Source organism: Bombus terrestris, chromosome 13 (assembly GCF_910591885.1).
Source record: "Bombus terrestris chromosome 13, iyBomTerr1.2, whole genome shotgun sequence".
NCBI lineage: Eukaryota > Metazoa > Arthropoda > Insecta > Hymenoptera > Apidae > Bombus > Bombus terrestris.
In genome coordinates this window covers 10440701-10458951 of record NC_063281.1, presented here as the reverse complement: position 1 = coordinate 10458951, position 18251 = coordinate 10440701, and the positions used below count along the sequence as shown (strand labels likewise).

Below are 18251 nucleotides of genomic sequence, written 5' to 3'. Positions count from 1 at the left end.
GAAATATGCACAGGATATTAATCACGAGAAATGCTCCTTTGTCATTAACAGTCCTCGTTAATTACAACTGCTTATCAAATTGTCCCACTTTTTTTTATCTATCGTGCGATGCAAGTTATTAAATTTGCAGAATTCTATCGTTCGTGAATATCAAGACGCTTGGATTCCAAGGATCGATAGAAAATCTACATCGTTTTTACAATATCGTCTCCACTAACGTAAATCAAGCGAGTTCAGCTTACGACTAGGAAGATTCAAAGATGGTTTAAAATCGAAGTGTTATTACCTAAAGATTCACAGAATCTGTTCATTCTTATCACGAGCCTGTTCGTCGTAGATACAAGAACTGCGGATCGTAGAAAATCCGCTAGAATTTCACTGCCTTTCGACGGTATATTTCCCCGAACCTTGCAACGAGTAGCGTAATAAAGTAAATAACACGAGGAGGCCCCGCGTCCCACCAGCAAACAGGTCTGCGTTCACGATCGCCACGCGTTATAGCGGCGATCGCGAGCCGCCTCGGGTTCAGTTCAGCTCGGCGCTTTGACCGCGCAGCTCCGTGTCCAGGAAAAAAGCGTCGGCTACGCGAGGCCTTTGACAGGAGAAACGGCCGCTTGACAGTTCCGTTCTCGACCACGAATAGCCACTGACTAATAACTATTTCCTCTAGTAACCAAGTGCGAACGTTCGTCATTATCGAGCTTTACGTTCGGCAGGAAACGGATCGGAGGTGAGTGAAATTGCCGTGAGATTTATTTGTTTGGATTTTCGTTTCATTGAAATTCACGCGACTTTGCATAGCCGGGGACAACAAAAGTGGATGATACGTGTCCGGTAATTGAATATTTATTCCTTTTACACTCTGTTGGAGCTGAATTATCGAGAGAAGCGAACAATAGAACGAGCGAGTCCTTTGCGATGCAAAACGGACCCATTGATAGTCGGATCTCGAATGACACGCGATCCCTTAAAGCCAAATGCAATTGATTTTACTTTGGACGCGAAACAATTGATACAGCCCCTCAGCCAACTTGGAAATGCTTCAACTATTTCCACACGGGATTTCATTTAATACAATTGTTATTTTAATTTGATACGATATGAAACTGTTCAAATATTTGCCATAGGAAAACGATAGGAAGCTAGCTTATATGTGCATTTACATACTTATATATGCGTACATACTTGTTTCATAGTCAAAATTGATAGCAGAACCGGCATAAATAAACCGGCATATAAATAAGTATATACATCTTATATCAAAATTGAACTCAGGATAATAATAATAAAATGAAATTGTAATAAGAACTTAATAATCTTTCGAACAAGTTTGATTCTTTGATTCGCATAATCCGACTCTAACCTGGCTGTATAGGAAATCTCGGTTTGGTTCCTGAATTGAATCCTCGCGATTAATAAATTTACGATGGGATAAAATATAATACGTTTTTTGAACTTGTAACTAGGTAAATTCGGCTCCTTGATGTTACATCGTGATAAATAACGAATACAAGGTAACATATTGAAATACAATGCGAACACTATCGACGATACGGATGACTCTTAGAAGATGTGCTCGAATACGATTTACGTGGACTGTGTCTAAGACTGCTACGTGTCTTGAGGTTGTTCTGCAGGTTTTGTAGATAATAGGGTCGTGGATGAGTGAGTAATCTATCTTTTTCTTTGACTTATACCTTAGACAGTCAAACGGTCTTACAATCGAGCCTCTCCAAAGATAAATTGATCGACTCTGCTTCTTATCGCTTATTTAATTTCGTTATGTAAATACTCGATTGATATTCGACTCTCAAGAAACAAATATTCAGTTGGGCAAGTTCATTCATCGCGAAAAGATGACACAAGTAATAGTGAATTGTGGCGTAAATCTAAAAAGCAGAACGTTCGTAACATCGCTTTTCTATACGTTTCTGATCATTTCCTTCGTTTCATTACATAAATACACGATCGATATTCGATTCTCAAGAAACCAATAAGTTTAATTCCGCAAGTTCCACGAGTAAATAGTAAATATCAACGTAAATTAAAAATAAGAAACAGCGTTTATAACATCATTTCCCTGCACTTTTCTGATCGATGTGGCTTCTGAAGGGTTCAATTAAAACAAGCACAGCCCTCGGAAATTAAAATATTCAAATGACACGAACAATTTCAACGATATTCTGTTACTTGTCGCTAATGTTTTCTTTAACGAGTCGTTGCGTCTCTTTAATGGGACCAATTAGGTACCGGAAGCGAAGGATAGAGCGCAGAGAGCGGTGCAGGCGCGTGGAAGCTGTGCAATCTTTGAATTTGCCAAGTGTGGAAGCGCGAAGTTCACCGAACGCGATGTTAATGTATCTATTCCTCCGTTTCTCTCTTTCTACCACACACGTGAACCAGCTCTGGCCAATTGCATTAATTTACGACTGTTTACATCATGAGGCATTAGGGTGTGCCATAAAGCCAGACCTACCACCATGAATTATGCATCGTAGGGTGGTTTCGGCTCTTCCCTCCCGTTCTTTTTTGCTCTATCGCGCGCAACAGCTTCACGACGCGACGAAATCATTATCCTGATCGTAATTTCACAGAAAAAAAGAAAAAAAGGAAGAAAGGATCACGATCGAAAAGCGCTTTTAATTTTTCAAATTACGTATCCGGCGTGTAGTCGTTCGAGTGTCGTTTTTCTTAATGAATTTATTTTGAGGAACAGCGAACCGTTAAATTGAGACGAATTACGCTTAAACGAAAGCGACAGGACAACGATTAATTAATCGCCTCGGTCATTCGTTTTTTGCCCGTCTGCGGCTGCGTCCCCCTGTTTCTCAAGTTCAATTTTTTTAAATCACCATAGCGGAACGGTTAAATTACTTCGCAAGCAGTTGGACGACGCGTTCGACTGTCAGTGAAACGAGATAGCGAGGATGTTTCGCGTAACAGTAGTGTCAAATACCGCACAGAAACCTGTGTAATCTTTTTCGTTAAAGTGCAGTTTCTTCGCGTCGGATCCTTCTTGGCTCGATACCGCCGCCTTTCCGGCAAAGATTCCAGTCTCTTGCTTTTAAATCTTCAGCGTCTCGATGCCTCTGTTTGCTCATAAAATTCTAGTTTCCTAGTTTCAAATCTTGTTCGATTCGATAATTCTAATTTTTTACAAAACTACAATTTGCTTATCGAGGAACAAAATGCGTCGCGGGTCTCGGAACTCAAATTATGGTTTCTTCGGTCCAGATATTCGTTGCTTCGATAGATTCACCTTTTCAAAAAAGATTACCATATGCTCCACGTTTATGCTTATCGAAAGAAGGAAAGTATCACGAAGATCTCAGCGAACGTCTGTGCTGGTGTTTCCGTTTAGCAGACGGCGTGCCATCGTGATAGTAAACCTCGAAATTCAAAGATCTGCTTACGATCTGGTAAACCACGGGGATTCTGGACCACGAGGACCGTGTCTCTCGACCATACTGTACTGCAATTGGCTATGACAGTTATTACGTGCTGAACGAAACAGTCCGCAAAGGTATTTCTACGATGTAATAACGCCTCCTCCGAGACAGGGACATGTTCTCACAAAGATACAGTCTTTGCAATTCGACTTGCTAAATCGTCGAATTCGTAAACGTGCAAAATGCTGGAATTCTCAGCTGCAAGCCTGCTAAACGAAGTTATCTCTAGGAAGAAACGAATGATATCATACGTGCACCAAACCCTAGTAGTCGTTGCCTGTTATCAAAAGATTGAAATTATTATTAACATGGGAATTTCTTTGCAAAGAACGAGACGTCCCGATAAACCGCAAAAAAGTGTGACAGAAATTTTTCCTCGTGCAAGCTTTCCGTCTAAATTCTTCTCCATTAAAAACACCTCGATTCGATACAACTCGATACAATTTGTAATAAATGTCCGCTTTCTTAACATGGTCCTAATAATCTTCCACTATTGGATAAACTTTGTTGACTGGTATCAGCTTGAAACTCGGAACAAACGATATTCCACGTGCGTCAATTTAATTACTATTTTATTAGGATGTCCGAAAAGTTTCTTTCGTTTTATGAGGCCCAACGTTTTTCGTTTTATATTATTTTATCTTGTTCCGTCGAGACAAACACCGCGACATTTCGCAGACTTGGTTTCACGTTTGTACGAAGGTGCACTGTTGTAAAAAACACGTTTGCGAGAGGAAGATACTTTTCGGACAACCTAACTGTCCCGTGGCAACGAACTAACATCAAAATTTCGCAAAATGAGACGCTGGGATAGAGGATAACGACGATAGGAATTCCCCTGGAAGCTAATTCTCGATGAGAGCACGCTGCATAATCTTCTGTACCATTAAGAGCACGAAACGATATCGAACCGTTAGAACGATCGGCAGAGCTGTTGCGAAAGCTCACGAAAGGGACTCGTTACCGAATCCGTTTTCGCTGTCACGATATGAATCGTAGGACAAATATGGTCGATGGCATAAAGTATGCTCGACGTACTCTTGGCCGTGGTCTAGCCATTAAAGCTTCCCAATAAGGCAGCTTTTACGCACGCACGTGAATACAGGCGAACGCATGGACGCCGTTTAGACAGAATCGAGGCTCCTTCTCGCGTGGGAAGCGATAGTATTTCGATATTACCCTCGCAAGCGTGGATACGCGTGTCTCAACAGTTTCAACGTTGATACACGCTCGAGTGTACGTGCTCGCGCGTTTATTCGAACCGGCTTCTGTGAGTACACAGAGATGCGTCATCGATATATATACATATAGGAAGAAAATATGTACTCTGGTCATCAATCGTGTATCGTCGTATACGTGTGGTTAAATATACGGCTCGTTTGCAAATTGCATTTCACGCGCCTCCCGATCAAACTCTGATGGTATTCGCGTCTTGAGAGAGGAACGACCAGTGCAACGTTTTCAGCAGTGCCACACGGTATAATGATTTAATAACGAAACTACCGAAACGATTTGTAATTTTTCGTAGAAGATTTACAGGTTTACAGAGGGTGTCTCGTTTTAATCGACACGAGGAAGGTTATTGTCAAAAGAGTTTTGCAATAAAACTTATTTCGTTTCGGAGGAAATATCTTGCGATGGTCACAAGTTTTATCTATGTAGAGATTTCAAGGTGATCTGTAGTTTTCTTAAATGGAACTATACGTTTTCTTTTTATACGATGCAGTTCTTAATTCTCTACGGAAAGGTATCGAAGTGTCTGTATCTGAAAACGCCTAATCTAAAAGATAGCTCAATGTGAATTCTATGGAATCGAGTGGCACTACGTTATCTTTCCTCGTCTTTCGTACGATAAGTTTTACAAGATTCAAGACAGAATATCTTCCGAACTAATCATGTTCCTTGATACTTTTTTGTAGAAGAAATTAAAAGATACATCGAATGGTATGTAAAATATGTGTATAGTTCCATTTGAAGAAACAAAGGTTACTTCGGGATCCTCAAAACACGTTCACCTAGATAAGATTTCTCACCGTGGCGGAAAACTCTTCCTCCAAGCAAACTAAGTTTCTCTTTGAAACGCTTTTCCGAATGATGTATAGTTCGCAAGATATTTGCGCGCGACGATTAAAACGAGACACCCTGTACACAGAGTGTAGCAAGTTCAAACGATCGAGCTTCACCAAAACACGTTGCACGAGTAGAAAGAAGAAAAAGATGAAACGTGAACATATGCCCTCAAACGTCTTATTACACCGAAAAGAAAGTTGATTTATGCGTCCATTTCAAAATGCCGTCCCCTTTTCGAGCGTAAGCTTCGCATCGTACGGAAATTGAGTTTGTCGTTCTCCGAATTTCATGCTTATCTTGCTTCGGATCAACGAATGCGCGCCATCAATCCTTTCTATTAGTTCTTGTCGCCAATCGACTCTTGTACGATACACAATCGCTTTCACTGTTCCCTGCGGATAAAAATCCGTAATGTTGCAAGATCTGGCGATCTCGCGGACCAAATAATAACGCGCCCTCTCCGACCAATTCGCCTTTCGCGATAATGTTGGTCTATTGCTTTCAGGTTTCATATTTCTGCTATAACGTTTTTGCTAAGAGCTGATGAGATCAACAACAATTTCTGTTTTATATTATTTTATTGAATTAGCTATGATCCATTTCGTTCTATTTCTATTATTACGTTCGTGCATAATTCGATAAATTAATATAAACGAAGAAACATTGTGCGTCTATTATTTGTTTATAAAACGAAAGAAACATTTCGCACAACCTAATACAACACTTACGTTTATATAATATCATTTTCTCATCTCTAGTCGTAGAACATACCGGTGAAGTTTAGCCGTTTAAACTTGGGACACTGTGTAGATTTGATCGAGCGAGCACCGGTATTTAACTCGAATTCAAGGTACGTAGCGTTTTTAGAAATACTAGAAGCTATATATTGAATTTAACAGTAGCGATACTGAAGCGATTCGAACGAGGAATCGTGATTTTTCGTAAGAATTTTACGGATTGATATATACGTAGGTTCGCGTTGCTGACAGCTTCTTCGATGATATACCAATGAGATACCAAACATGGCCACATCTCAATGGTTTTAAATTACACGTATGGATACAGAGACACACGACACATCAGCTGAGGTTTCTCCAATGAAGATGATATCACTCTGCTTGAATGAATTTGAGTTAAGTACACGTATAAGCATGGATGCGCGACACACGAGCTGAGACAGCTGTCTTTCTATTTCATTGAGTCTTAAATATTTCTCATCCCCGTTTCCGATTTACTTAACGAGCGAGCGAACCAAAAACAGCCAACAGTCGTCGGATCTCGTCGTCGCGTTCGTAGCTCTTTGGATATCTTCGGTCTTTGCAACGCTCGATCCATAAAATGCGCGGAATATACAGCGGATAGTAAAATCGTACGAAATACTGAAAAGAAACGTTTCAAAGCGATCTATAATTCGATAATATCTATGAAAACACGACGTTCGTTTCTGGCTATGTAATTCTAGCGTTAGGTGGATTTTATTCGAATAATTGAGAAATTTATGGCAAGTCGGATGGTTCGAGGGATCGGTAGACGCATCGCTGATCGTCGCCACCAGTACGTTAAGAAATTTTATAGCGGCTTTAAAATAGAGTAATATGGTTGAAAATAGAGTAACGAGACGCGGAAAATAATTGCAAGCGGCGCAACATCCTGCAGCTCTTTGTAAGTACACGCTTCAAAGCGTGAATCGAATCGCGTCTTCGTACGCGAGCTCGCTTTGAACTGGCAGGCTTGACTACATTACGGCCACGCTTGCCTGTAAATTCACCTTTTCTTTCTTCCTTCTTTTTCTTTTTTTTCCCCTCCAAGAGGAGGGCTCTGGCCGCTTTTTTTCCTGGTACGTACCTAACAGAGGAATGCGGGCGACTCGTGTCCGAGGAGGAGCTGCACGAACAAAGGGGAGTACCCCGATTTCTGTCGGCAGATAACGCGTTGTCGTTCTCGGTCTTAAACTGGGTCACACGCAAATGGATTTTCATGATAATTCTTAATTAACGCTCGTGACGATACGTCAATTAGGTCGCTAATTGATTAACACGATAAATCAGTCGTCTGGTTGATAATACCGACGTTTATCGTTAACCTTCGATCTGGCCAATTTTCTTCACGTTTTCTTGCAAGAATTTCCAATAAAGTTTGCTCAAGTTGCTTTCTAATGATAAATTCAGGAAAAAGAAAGCCAATATACATCCCTGTTCCAAAGTGACCGAGTCGTCGTCACCAGACTCTTTATGGGAATTCCTATTTTTACCGTCACGATTTTTCTTCTTACCTGATTAATCAATTTCTTAATTTGTGTTAATATGAGAATTTACGTAGAATGAAACGAACGAAAGAAATAACAACGACCATTCAATTTTAAATTAAATTTTGAAACCGGTTGTTTAACCGGACCGGGTAAGATTAGTGTTAAACAAACAGAATCAATGGAGAAATTTGCTTCATCTGTAACTTGGATATTCTACTGGTTTTTATCGTACCATATGCATTTTCTGCACTCTGCGGCTTTCCATTCTCTGTCGATGCATAAATATCGCAGACTGGTTACTATGTAGCTCTTATAACTGCTTCAAAATTACAAAGAGTTAAAGGTTAACTATTAAAAGATCATTAATCTCTATATATTCTACCCGACAAAGCAGTCTGATGTACGCTACAACAATTAGATCGCTGTTATAAGTAGTTCCATTGGATGAACCAAACAGATAGGCTTGATAGATTGGTACGTTATTCGTACGGGCTTTCGATGAAGATTCGCTCTAAAACAAAGATTAAAAGAACAATGTACAAACATAAAACTGTGTGTGTGTTGTAAGATCAAAGTCCAGGTTTCCGTAGTTTCCAGACCTGACGAAGTCGAAGATTCGAGTTTCGTGAACTTAAGTCCGGCCCCTGAATTATGCGTTCTTTTCGTTGAGAAGTCTCTTTGAAAGACTCTCGCGATAAGAATATTTGAATTTGTTCGAAGCTCTCATCCAGAACGTTGTTCGAACAACGAGAAACCGAGAGTGATCCTGAGGCTCGTCGGGGACTCTGCTCGTGGCTCTGTTCGTGGTGATGGCAACGCGCGTGCAAGTCGTTCGAAAAGCGAATGCACGGTGCATTCTAATCTTCCAACCGGCTGCTCTGATGCAAGCAGCGTTGTTGGCGGCTTCTACCGAGAAAACGAGCCCCCGTGGCAATCTCAACGATCTGGAATGGATTCGTAATCGCTCGTTAATGCGTTTCCAGGGAATCAGAAGCTATACGAAGGTCCAAAGAAAGGTACCTTGGGGACAGAACTTGCGTTTCCTTCCGATAGTTTCCTACTCCTCGTTTATATATATATATATATGCATTCCTCTATAAGAAAAAAAAATGAAAGAAGAAGAAAGGGAAGAAGAATTTAAAGCATCTGTCGGTTTTTAAATATTTCGATGCACACAGTGAGGTTTATCACGCGATTCGTTTAGATTTATCTAGAGTTCCCCGAGTTCATAGCACTTTGCGCAGACGGGTTTATCGCGATCTTCAGGAAATGCCCACTTGCGACTTCCACCGAGGCAAGCTGTGATTATTGCGCGCCTATTGCAATTTAATAAATTATATTACTCAGAGAGATGCATTTAAGTATAACGCAGACGAGCGAATTTTGCCGCTAGTTTCAGCAGTTCGTTGGATCGTACGGAGAAATTCACGAACTTACTTACGGTAGATAAAAATTAACGCGCGCCGACTGCCGTCTCAGTATGCTCGTATAATACGAAAGAGAGCGAGCGATCATGCTTTTTATTAACCCCTTAATTTTATCCTACAAGTACGCGATTTAATATTCCATTTTCAAGAAACAAATATCTACTTGCGTGAGATCATTCGTCGTTGCAAAGATGCGACGAGCTGTGCGCTCTTGTTATTTGATTATACTCCGTGGGAGGTACTCGAAACGACCACTTTGCGTTTCAACGCAAGCCTGTGGACGTCTTGGGATTTACACGACCTATACATTCGATACACGACTGTCACACACGTTAATAACGACGAGGTCCATTTATTTTGTCTCCACGTGCGCACCGTTTCCTGTTCCTGCACGGCGTATTCACGCTGTAACAACGTGCAGGAAAAAAATCGCTCGAGAATGAAAATCTAGCCTCGCTATACTAAATACGTTGTCCCTCGAAAAATAATAATAGAAACAAAAAAAAAAAAAAAAAAAGAATAAGTGGAAGAATCACAAGAAGGAGTAGATCGATAAAAAGTGACGAGTTAGTCGGTGAATCGGACGTTGCGAAATTCGTTGTGACAAGTCATTCGTCATTTTTGGCGTTCGTGTTCCTTCGCGGCGCATTAAGATTCCGAAACGCAGCTATAGCCCGCGCGTGTATGCCAACGACTTTCGCGGACGCGTGTGCGGCTCGCACGCAGTCCCATTTGTACCAACAGTACCAACACGTATCCAGAAATCAATTTATATTTATGATGTATCGAGGCTCGATGACACAGCGACTGGCTATGCTGGTCTCGAACCAGCCGGGGCTAGCAGGAACAAATGGGAAGAGAGGAGGGAAGAAGGAAGGGCAGGAAAGATGGGAACTGGGTGCGAGAGGGAATGAAAAGCGTCAGCCGCGAGAAAAATAGACGCATGAGCAGCATCTTTATTCTAACATCTTTTACTGGACGTGTTACCAACATTCTAAGCGAACCTTCCGCGTGTTGCGAGCAGCAAGTTAATGGAAACTCGATCGAAAGGGAAACAGAAAATCAAACGAAGCTTTTCTGTAGAATCTGTAGAATCTGTAGGTATCACAGATCTTTCAGCGGTTGATAATTTTTGGATGGTTTAGAGAAACGAGAATTTGTTTGATCGCAAACGTGAAACGTTTCAAATATCGTTAGTTACGCGTGTATTATATTTATATACCATATTAATATTCGTAAAATTGTACGACGAGAGTAAGAAAGAAATGGAATACGAAACGTTACATTAACATTGGCATTTAATCCGAATTTATTGAAACTTTGATACGAAGTTCGAAATTCCTGTTTAGTTATGTATATTTTCTTTCTGTGAATTTACATTGGAGCGTCTTAATCTAAGAAATCGCTGGTTATCTAAATATTTTGTGTTATAAACTCTGCGAAGCACGTGTTCTTCAGAAATATCTTCTAATTTTTATACACATCCTCAAACATCTTTCAAACTTTGCCAATACGGCGGTATCTTGTCATAGGGCTAAGCATGTTTCACTTGCATTCTATTTGTCTTGCACACGTCTGGCCATGTCACTGGATTAATTTCAAATCTACCTGTGTTTCCACCAACCGCGACGGACAACGACGATCGATATCGATGAAAAATCGAGTGGAATAAAAGCTCCAAAAGAATTCCAGGTATCGATATCCACGAAGAGGACAGCGTGGCCAGGGAGACGCGTAGTCGGAGCGCGCGATCGGCGATTATCTTAATTGCCGGGCCTAGCTAGATGCGCTGGAAATCACCGTTAAGTTGGTCGTCTTGCTCGTGGTACCTTAATTATCCTGGCGGTCGTTCCACTGGAAAGGCGCCTAGCATCGAACTGTTATCACGGTGCCGTCGTAAATAGGATTTCGCCTCGGAAGTAATATCGTCGACTCCGTGTACTTCCTGCTGATCGTACTGATACGCGTCGATCATTGATCTTTAACCCTTTACATTCGGCAAAACGAATTGCTCGAACATCCGGTAACCATAGCACGCGTGAATGGCCAGCGTGTGAATTATGCAACGACTCTTTTGGTTCGATGTAATCGAATTGAAATCAATAGAAGTCAATGAGAAAGGGAGGACAGTGGTTGGACGAGGTTTCGAGATTAATGACGATTAATTTAGTCGAATAGTGGAAGAATACCGATGAGAACGTTACAATACAGGCAACACTTCGTACTTTGTTTCTTTTTATTTTTAAAAAACGATACATCGGACGTGGAATGCCGTAGCCTTTTCGAAAGAGATTCATGGTAATAGGCGTGGCTGTTCCAGGAACGCAAATCGTTCTACGGAACTGTAAATCTGCCCGTGAACAAAAGGGAATTCAGCTTGGCAATCCGCTATCGACGAAACCTTGAATTAAAAATCGACGAAATGGAAGAGGGAACGCGCGAAACATGTACAGTGTACGGTAATGAGCGAACGTGAACGTATACCCTTTAAGGCAGAATTACCTTTTTACAATTCCATCAAACGACTTGATTTTATTTTAGCAATAGTTTACTAGACAGCGCGCAAACAGATTTCTGGAAAAATTGCAGTTGATCGAAATCTCGAAGAAAATAGCAAACGTCGCTTTTTACAACGTTTTTATCTGGGCCCAGAATGAAAATCTAGTCACAGCCTTCGCGATTTTCGGCGACCTAAAATCTGTGTACAGATTCTTACATCTGTCCATATCAATTAATTCAGCATGTATGTGACTAAATCTACAAAGTGCGTTGTTCAAATTTTCATCACAGGCTCAGACAGAAAAGTTGCAAAAGTGACCTTTACTTCTTTCTTCGAAATTCCGACCAATTACACTTTTACTACAATTTTTTCCCATATCATCTAGTAAACTAAACCTTCTAATTTCTCAAAAAGTAAAGTCGTCTGGTTCAGTTTTAAAAAAATTGCTCTATTTTAAAGGGTGTGTGTTCAGTTTTGCTCAGGGCACATAATCGGTTCTTCGTTCTATGTGTACTGCATATATCGAAACATGATCTCTGCGTAGGTTCCATTTCTCTGGTTGTGTTCACAAAAATATAACCTTGCATGAACATGTGCAATCTATCTTATGGCACATTCCACTGAATCTTCAAGAATGAATAAAACATCTCTTCGATGGACTAAAATCGATACTCCATTTTACATTCTGTTTGAAGCGAAGAAATTGTTGAATCGTGAACGTAGACCAGAATATCCGGAATACGATTTTTGGAGAAAATACAGCGAGGCTTCGCGGAATCGTCTCTCCGAAATATTTAATCGAACGCGATCGGCTGAAATCACGATAAATTACTGTTGGATAAAATCGACAGTGTGCATGCCAGGAGGAGGCAGGTAAAAGAAAAAGATGAAACTAGAGGGAGCAGAAGAAGAGGAGAACGAAGAAGAGAGAGAAGAAGAAGGTGAGCCTGGGAGGATCTGTCGATGGAAAGAGGGGACGAAAACAAGAGAGTGGAGAAGTAAGGGAGCACCTGTCCAACAGCTGCCTTGCAGATGGTCTACGTCGTCGCTGGATTATGCAACGTGTAGGTGTCTCGTGTTTCTGTAATCGAACGTTCGATTGTTTCAGATTTCACAGAAGTTGTTAACGTGTTAATCTCTCAATGGATTTCACATGGTAAACTATAAAACAGCGAGTAATGTTTGACGATGGAAAATGTTTGCGACGTGTTCACGATTTATGATTACACGCGAGAAAGTAGAAGATAGGAAAGACGCAGAAGATTCGTATTTCTTACAAGGATGTTTTTAAAAATAGAAGATTATAGATTCCGCCGGTTTCTCGTGGATAAAGAATGCTCGTAAAGCAACGTCCACGGGCCGGAAACGTGTGATTTGAATTTACGAGTGTTAAGTTCGCACTGGCCGTCGACTTACGCCTTTCTGATAACGAGCTGCCGGACAGAGGACCCATTGCTGGATGACTAATGGTCGGAGCCTCTCGTCCAGGGCCACGAGCAGAGAGAAAAGGAAAGATATCGCATTCCGTGATGCGCGAGGCGACGAAGAAGCTCACCAATGTTGCGGAAATCTTATTCATCTCTACTAATTCATCACTTTGCTTTACCTGAGTAAACTGAAATTGAACTGAGACTTCTAACGTTGTTTCCCCTGGTAATTCTATGGAATTTTAACACGTTCACGATCACAGACTATGGAAGAAAATGTTCACTATAGATCACGTTTCGTTTCTTGTACCTTTGTATAATATATTCGATAATTCTTCTCGATATTCGACATTTCATCATTTTTCCTTGGATCTATCAACATGATCGAGAGATTCACGTTACAACTCGCTTGTAAAACTTACGTAACACGTATCTTTATGTATTTTACGTTAACTTCTGGTACGTCAATTTCTTGTTCATCTTGTATATCAACTAACTTGAAATACCATACATCGTACATAGCTATGTGAGATCAAGTCGGAGCATAGAACTAAATGTAAATTAATCGTGAAGCACGTGTGCCTGGTTAGCGAACGTGTTATAATTCGATGAGAAACCTGGCTGGTCGATCGACTAGAATTTCGTTCCACCTAGCCCAATACTTTAACCCGATCCTTTCCAACGAATTAAACATCGAAAATTAATTCAGCAAAGGGGACTCGCGTCGAGACAATGGAGCCCCACTGCATTCGCTAAAGGCGTGGCAACCCACAACAATGAACGCAACGATTAAAGTGGAAAAAAAGAAAATAAAAATAAGAGAAGTTGTCGGTCGAACGACTGGCGGTCTACATGCAAGCTCTGATCGGTCTTATCTCGTCCGTCCTTCTCCGAACTTCGAATGGCTGCAAGCCAAACCGCGGTTTATTAATGTCACGTGGCGGATGCTAAACATTTTCAACATCATAACAGCAGATACCTAATAACGAAAGAAGGAGAGGTTGTATTAATGCCACATGTTTTTTACAACTACGGCAGATGTTCGATGTTGAAACAAGTTGGAGCAATGCCGCTGCTCCGTGAGGTCACGAGTTTCTATGCCGCGGTGAATCAACGTGTTTCCGGTGTTAGGGATTCATTAAATCCGACGCGAAACTCGAAGACAGTATAAATACAAACAGCGATTAAGGGGCGATCCTAAGTAAACCCGGCCTCTTGAGTGCTTTTAGAGGAGGTCGCGCGCAAGAAATGATAAAAATAAAACTGGCAGATGTACAGCGTGAAACGAATTTAATTAAACATCGCTGCTTCCCCACGTTACTCCACAGGGCGATGCAACGCAATTATTACTCGGCGTCTCTTCCCTTTCGCTATTTGTCCTCTTCAAACTGTTATTCTATCGATGTACATGTATAAATATCACCTGTTTTCATTTTTACGACAGAAAAATCTGCGTTGTTTGTTCTATCTTTCAATGCGAAGATCGCGAATCATGGCAAATCGTATCTTTACTCGTGGAAGAAAAAGATCATAAAAATTCATTACGTCGCTGCTAAATCCTAGAATTCTCTCCTTATATGGTTTTAGAATTATGTATGCGCGTTGTTGCTCGCTTCTCAAAATTCTGTGCCTTCCGACGCAGGAATAAAAGAATAGCCCAGAGAATGGAGTCAACCAAGAGATCCTTTTCCATACGAAGAACGCGTCACATCGTGCCCTACTGATTCGCCACGTTGCGGCTACATCAAAGAGAATCGCTCATATGGCGCTGAGGAATGAAAGCGATTAAGTTTGCGGGTTTAAAGGGGATCAAAAATCTCGAGGGTCGCGGAGAACGGCATACGTTCAACAACGAAGGGCCACCGCCCACTAAATCATCCGCAGGTCCCAAACTTAGGTCGATCTAAAGTTAGAAAGCAAAATAGGTCAGTTCTGAGGGAGGGGCAGGTTTCCAATCGATCTTTCTAGCCTTGGTTCTTGGTCACATTAAAACACGAAAAGCCTTCGTCGAGTAGAATCAGATTTTCAAACAAATTCAAATGTATTCATAGAGCGAAGAAAAATTGCTTCGCCCTTTACCACGAAAATTTTTCTTCGTAATATCGGATATTCCGTACCGATTTTATGACGTAGTTTTAATACCATACTTTGGCAAGTAGCACATTTTTAATGTAATTTTGTTTCATACATTTCCAATTAGTGTTTCTTATTGGCCACAATCAATCATGCAGTGTCTTACGTAAATCTTCTTGGTCTTCGAAGTTGAGATCACCGGTTTTAAATCTTACAAATTATTTCCCGACAGTTTTATTACAAAGATTTCTTTTTTCTAACGACAGATCCAACGAGAAACATTTGAAATAGGATGTGCCGGAAGAGTTGTCAAGCGGCCGTCAAACTGAAACAAACCGAGAATTCCAATATAACGATGCCGTGGTAGCTCGAAGAAACCTCTTCTTGCCCTTTTCTCCGATCGAAGTCGATTCGAATCAGCGCGCGAACATGCTCGTCGTTTTACGAGGGGTCGGAAGAAAAGGATGCTTTGTTGGGCGGGCACGGCTTTACGATTCTCACGAAATCAGAATAAAAAATCGGAACCGGTAACGCGAGAGAAAAGAAACGAGAAGAAGATGTGTATGGCTAAGCTTACGACTCTTCACTTTTAATGCCGGGCTGTTCTTTGGTTCGCGGGAAAAGGGCCATACGTAACGTTTCCCCGAAATATATGTGAGTGGCATTTATTCTTGCGCAGTTGCCTGAAAGTCTCTGGGCCTGATCGCCGAATCGTTGACCCCTGATGCCGACTGAATCGCGATAAGCATGATATAACCTTGCCTTATAACACGATCGACTTTGATCCAATTTGCACCAAGTGCGCTCACAGTGTTGGATCGTCACACAAGTAACGCGGTCGTTGACATGCGGATGGTTAATAAAAATTAAAAATTACATGTTAGAAATTGATCAGCCATGAATCTCCTTATTTCTTTACAATTCTTCATCTTTTTCTATTAAGCTTCTTATTCTAATTTGTATAAAACATTGGTAGTATAAATATTTCCAGTGCTTTAACTCTGAGAAGAGCCGCATTACCCATGGGATCACTTAACAATTGATACTGTCCAACTATGAAGAATTGCAGTCGCTATAAATACACAGGCGCTCAAAATTCTGACGTTGTATTTAGCAGGATGTATTTTAATTATGAACCGTGATGTTGAAGACCGATGGCTGAACGGGTAGAAGCTTATGTCGTTATGTCTTGTCATGAATTGGTTCTTTTAATAAATATTGCCTTTCTTCATGGGTCAGTATAATTCTAAGAGGGAAAAATGTTGCAGGAGGAGATTAGAGCTTGAAGGATGGCATAGATCCACAATTGAACGGCAGCATGTGCTATGTGATAGTCACTAGTCGTAGTTTGCTGTGGACGCTCCTGTCCCTGGTGGCGTTAATGGCAGTTTTATCGGGGCTCATCACTCCAAAATGGCTCATTGGACCTCAGATAAAAGACACGAGTAACTATTTTCTCTTATTTAATCCGTACGTCGTTAGTATACGGCCCAAGGGTGGGATATGTTCAACGAAGTTCTTAACGTTGGTTGGAATATTAATGACTCGTGTCTACTTCGATGAGACCCCATCACCTTCTCGTTGATATTTCTTGTACAATTTATCCATCATTCGTTCGTTCCTAAACAGAGAACTATATTAGACGAAGGATTGAAGTCTTTTTTTCTTTTGATTGTTAGAGAATGGAACGGAGTTTTACGCGCCAACAGTCGGAATTTTCAATCGTTGCATCAGGCTACACGGAAAGAAGACTCACTGCGCAAATTTCAACTTGGATGGCTTCGCCACAGATTCCACCGTATTTCCAGACTGCTGGAAAGCTTCTTACTTCTTCCTGTCCCTTGGTTTGGCGATTATGTCGATGACAGTGGTGGCAGCTTTGGTTGGCTGCTGCATGCAAAGCATCGGCAGAAAGAGCATCTTCAATCTGGCTGGTGTTGCGCAGGTTATTGCTGGTAATATTTCAACATGACACTTCAATTTTGCAACAGCTTATCACTCTCTAAGTTTCTAATGCTACTTCGCTTCTTGCCAACAGGAATATTTTATTTGCTGGGGATGATTTTGTATCCCGCCGGCTGGGGCGCAGAAAGGGTTCAAAGGATCTGTGGATCGGAAGCTAACGCTTTCTACCTCGCTGAATGCTCTCTAGGTAGTAAAAATGTACAATTATTTACATTCTCAAGACACTTAGACGGTTATGTGGGCAATCAAGATGCTGTAGATTAAATCCTTTGCATAAAACTCGACTTAAAAAGATTCATGGATTTTGCCTTTGTAATTGTTGTCCACACTAAGCAACATTAAGAGATTTAAAATGAAAATAACAATAAAATATAAGAGCAACATAAATCAAGAAATAAAATGAAACGAATAGAACAGAATAGGGGACGTTTCCTATTTTAATTGCTTAATTAATTTATTGTCAAACAAAAGGGTAAAGAACGTTTTATGTTCCAGGTTGGGCTTTCTATAGCGCCGTGATAGGGGTTGGATTGACGTTTGTTTGTGCGGTAATAAGCGGCCAAGCAGAAAAGTCCACAGCCAGTGATAAAGTTCAGGACAAGATGAACGAGGGCAAAACGTTGATCTGTCTCGCGTGAAACTAGAAAAACTGGGGAATGTACGTCATTGATATTTTGGGAATATTCATATTATCTTTGCCAAAAGAGCAACGATAAAGTAAACGAAACGTTGGCAGGTGCGACAAGAGAATAGAAGGGAATTTATCGTGGGACCAAATCAAGTTCAAGGTCAGTGATCTTTGTTAGGGGGTCGTTGAACTTTTGCTCCATCCAATATATATGTACTTATCACAGAAATGAATCTGTTCTGTGCCAATTTTTCCCCAGATTTTCATCTCTATAGCATTATGATTGTTTTAAGAGAAGTACGGTTCAGCTTACTACAGCCGATTTCTATACAAATAAATGTATATGAAACAGATATTCGTAAGAAATAAGATATAAGAGAAGAATAATATTGTATAAGGAAGAAATAAATCAAGGATGTTGTTGAATACTTGTGTCCTCCTACTTCCCTATCATTCGTGTTTCT

General features: G+C 40.8%; 1 protein-coding gene across 3 annotated transcripts; it reads left to right on the top strand.

Moving 5' to 3' along the window:
• Positions 1-516: 516 nt before the first annotated feature.
• LOC100642383 (LHFPL tetraspan subfamily member 2 protein) lies at positions 517-18213 on the top strand. Of its 3 annotated transcripts, none has more exons than XM_012315636.3 (6): positions 517-730; positions 16463-16639; positions 16874-17149; positions 17233-17346; positions 17655-17817; positions 17896-18213. In XM_012315636.3, the coding sequence occupies exons 2-5, from the start codon at positions 16513-16515 to the stop codon at positions 17795-17797; spliced, it is 660 nt and encodes a 219-aa protein (XP_012171026.1). In that variant the 5' UTR covers positions 517-730; positions 16463-16512; the 3' UTR covers positions 17798-17817; positions 17896-18213. The 3 variants fall into 3 exon arrangements, with proteins under 3 accessions (XP_012171026.1, XP_020721944.1, XP_003400257.1); XM_020866285.2 differs by adding an exon at positions 16186-16360 and having other exon boundaries at positions 17655-18213; XM_003400209.4 differs by having other exon boundaries at positions 17655-18213.
• Positions 18214-18251: the final 38 nt, after the last annotated feature.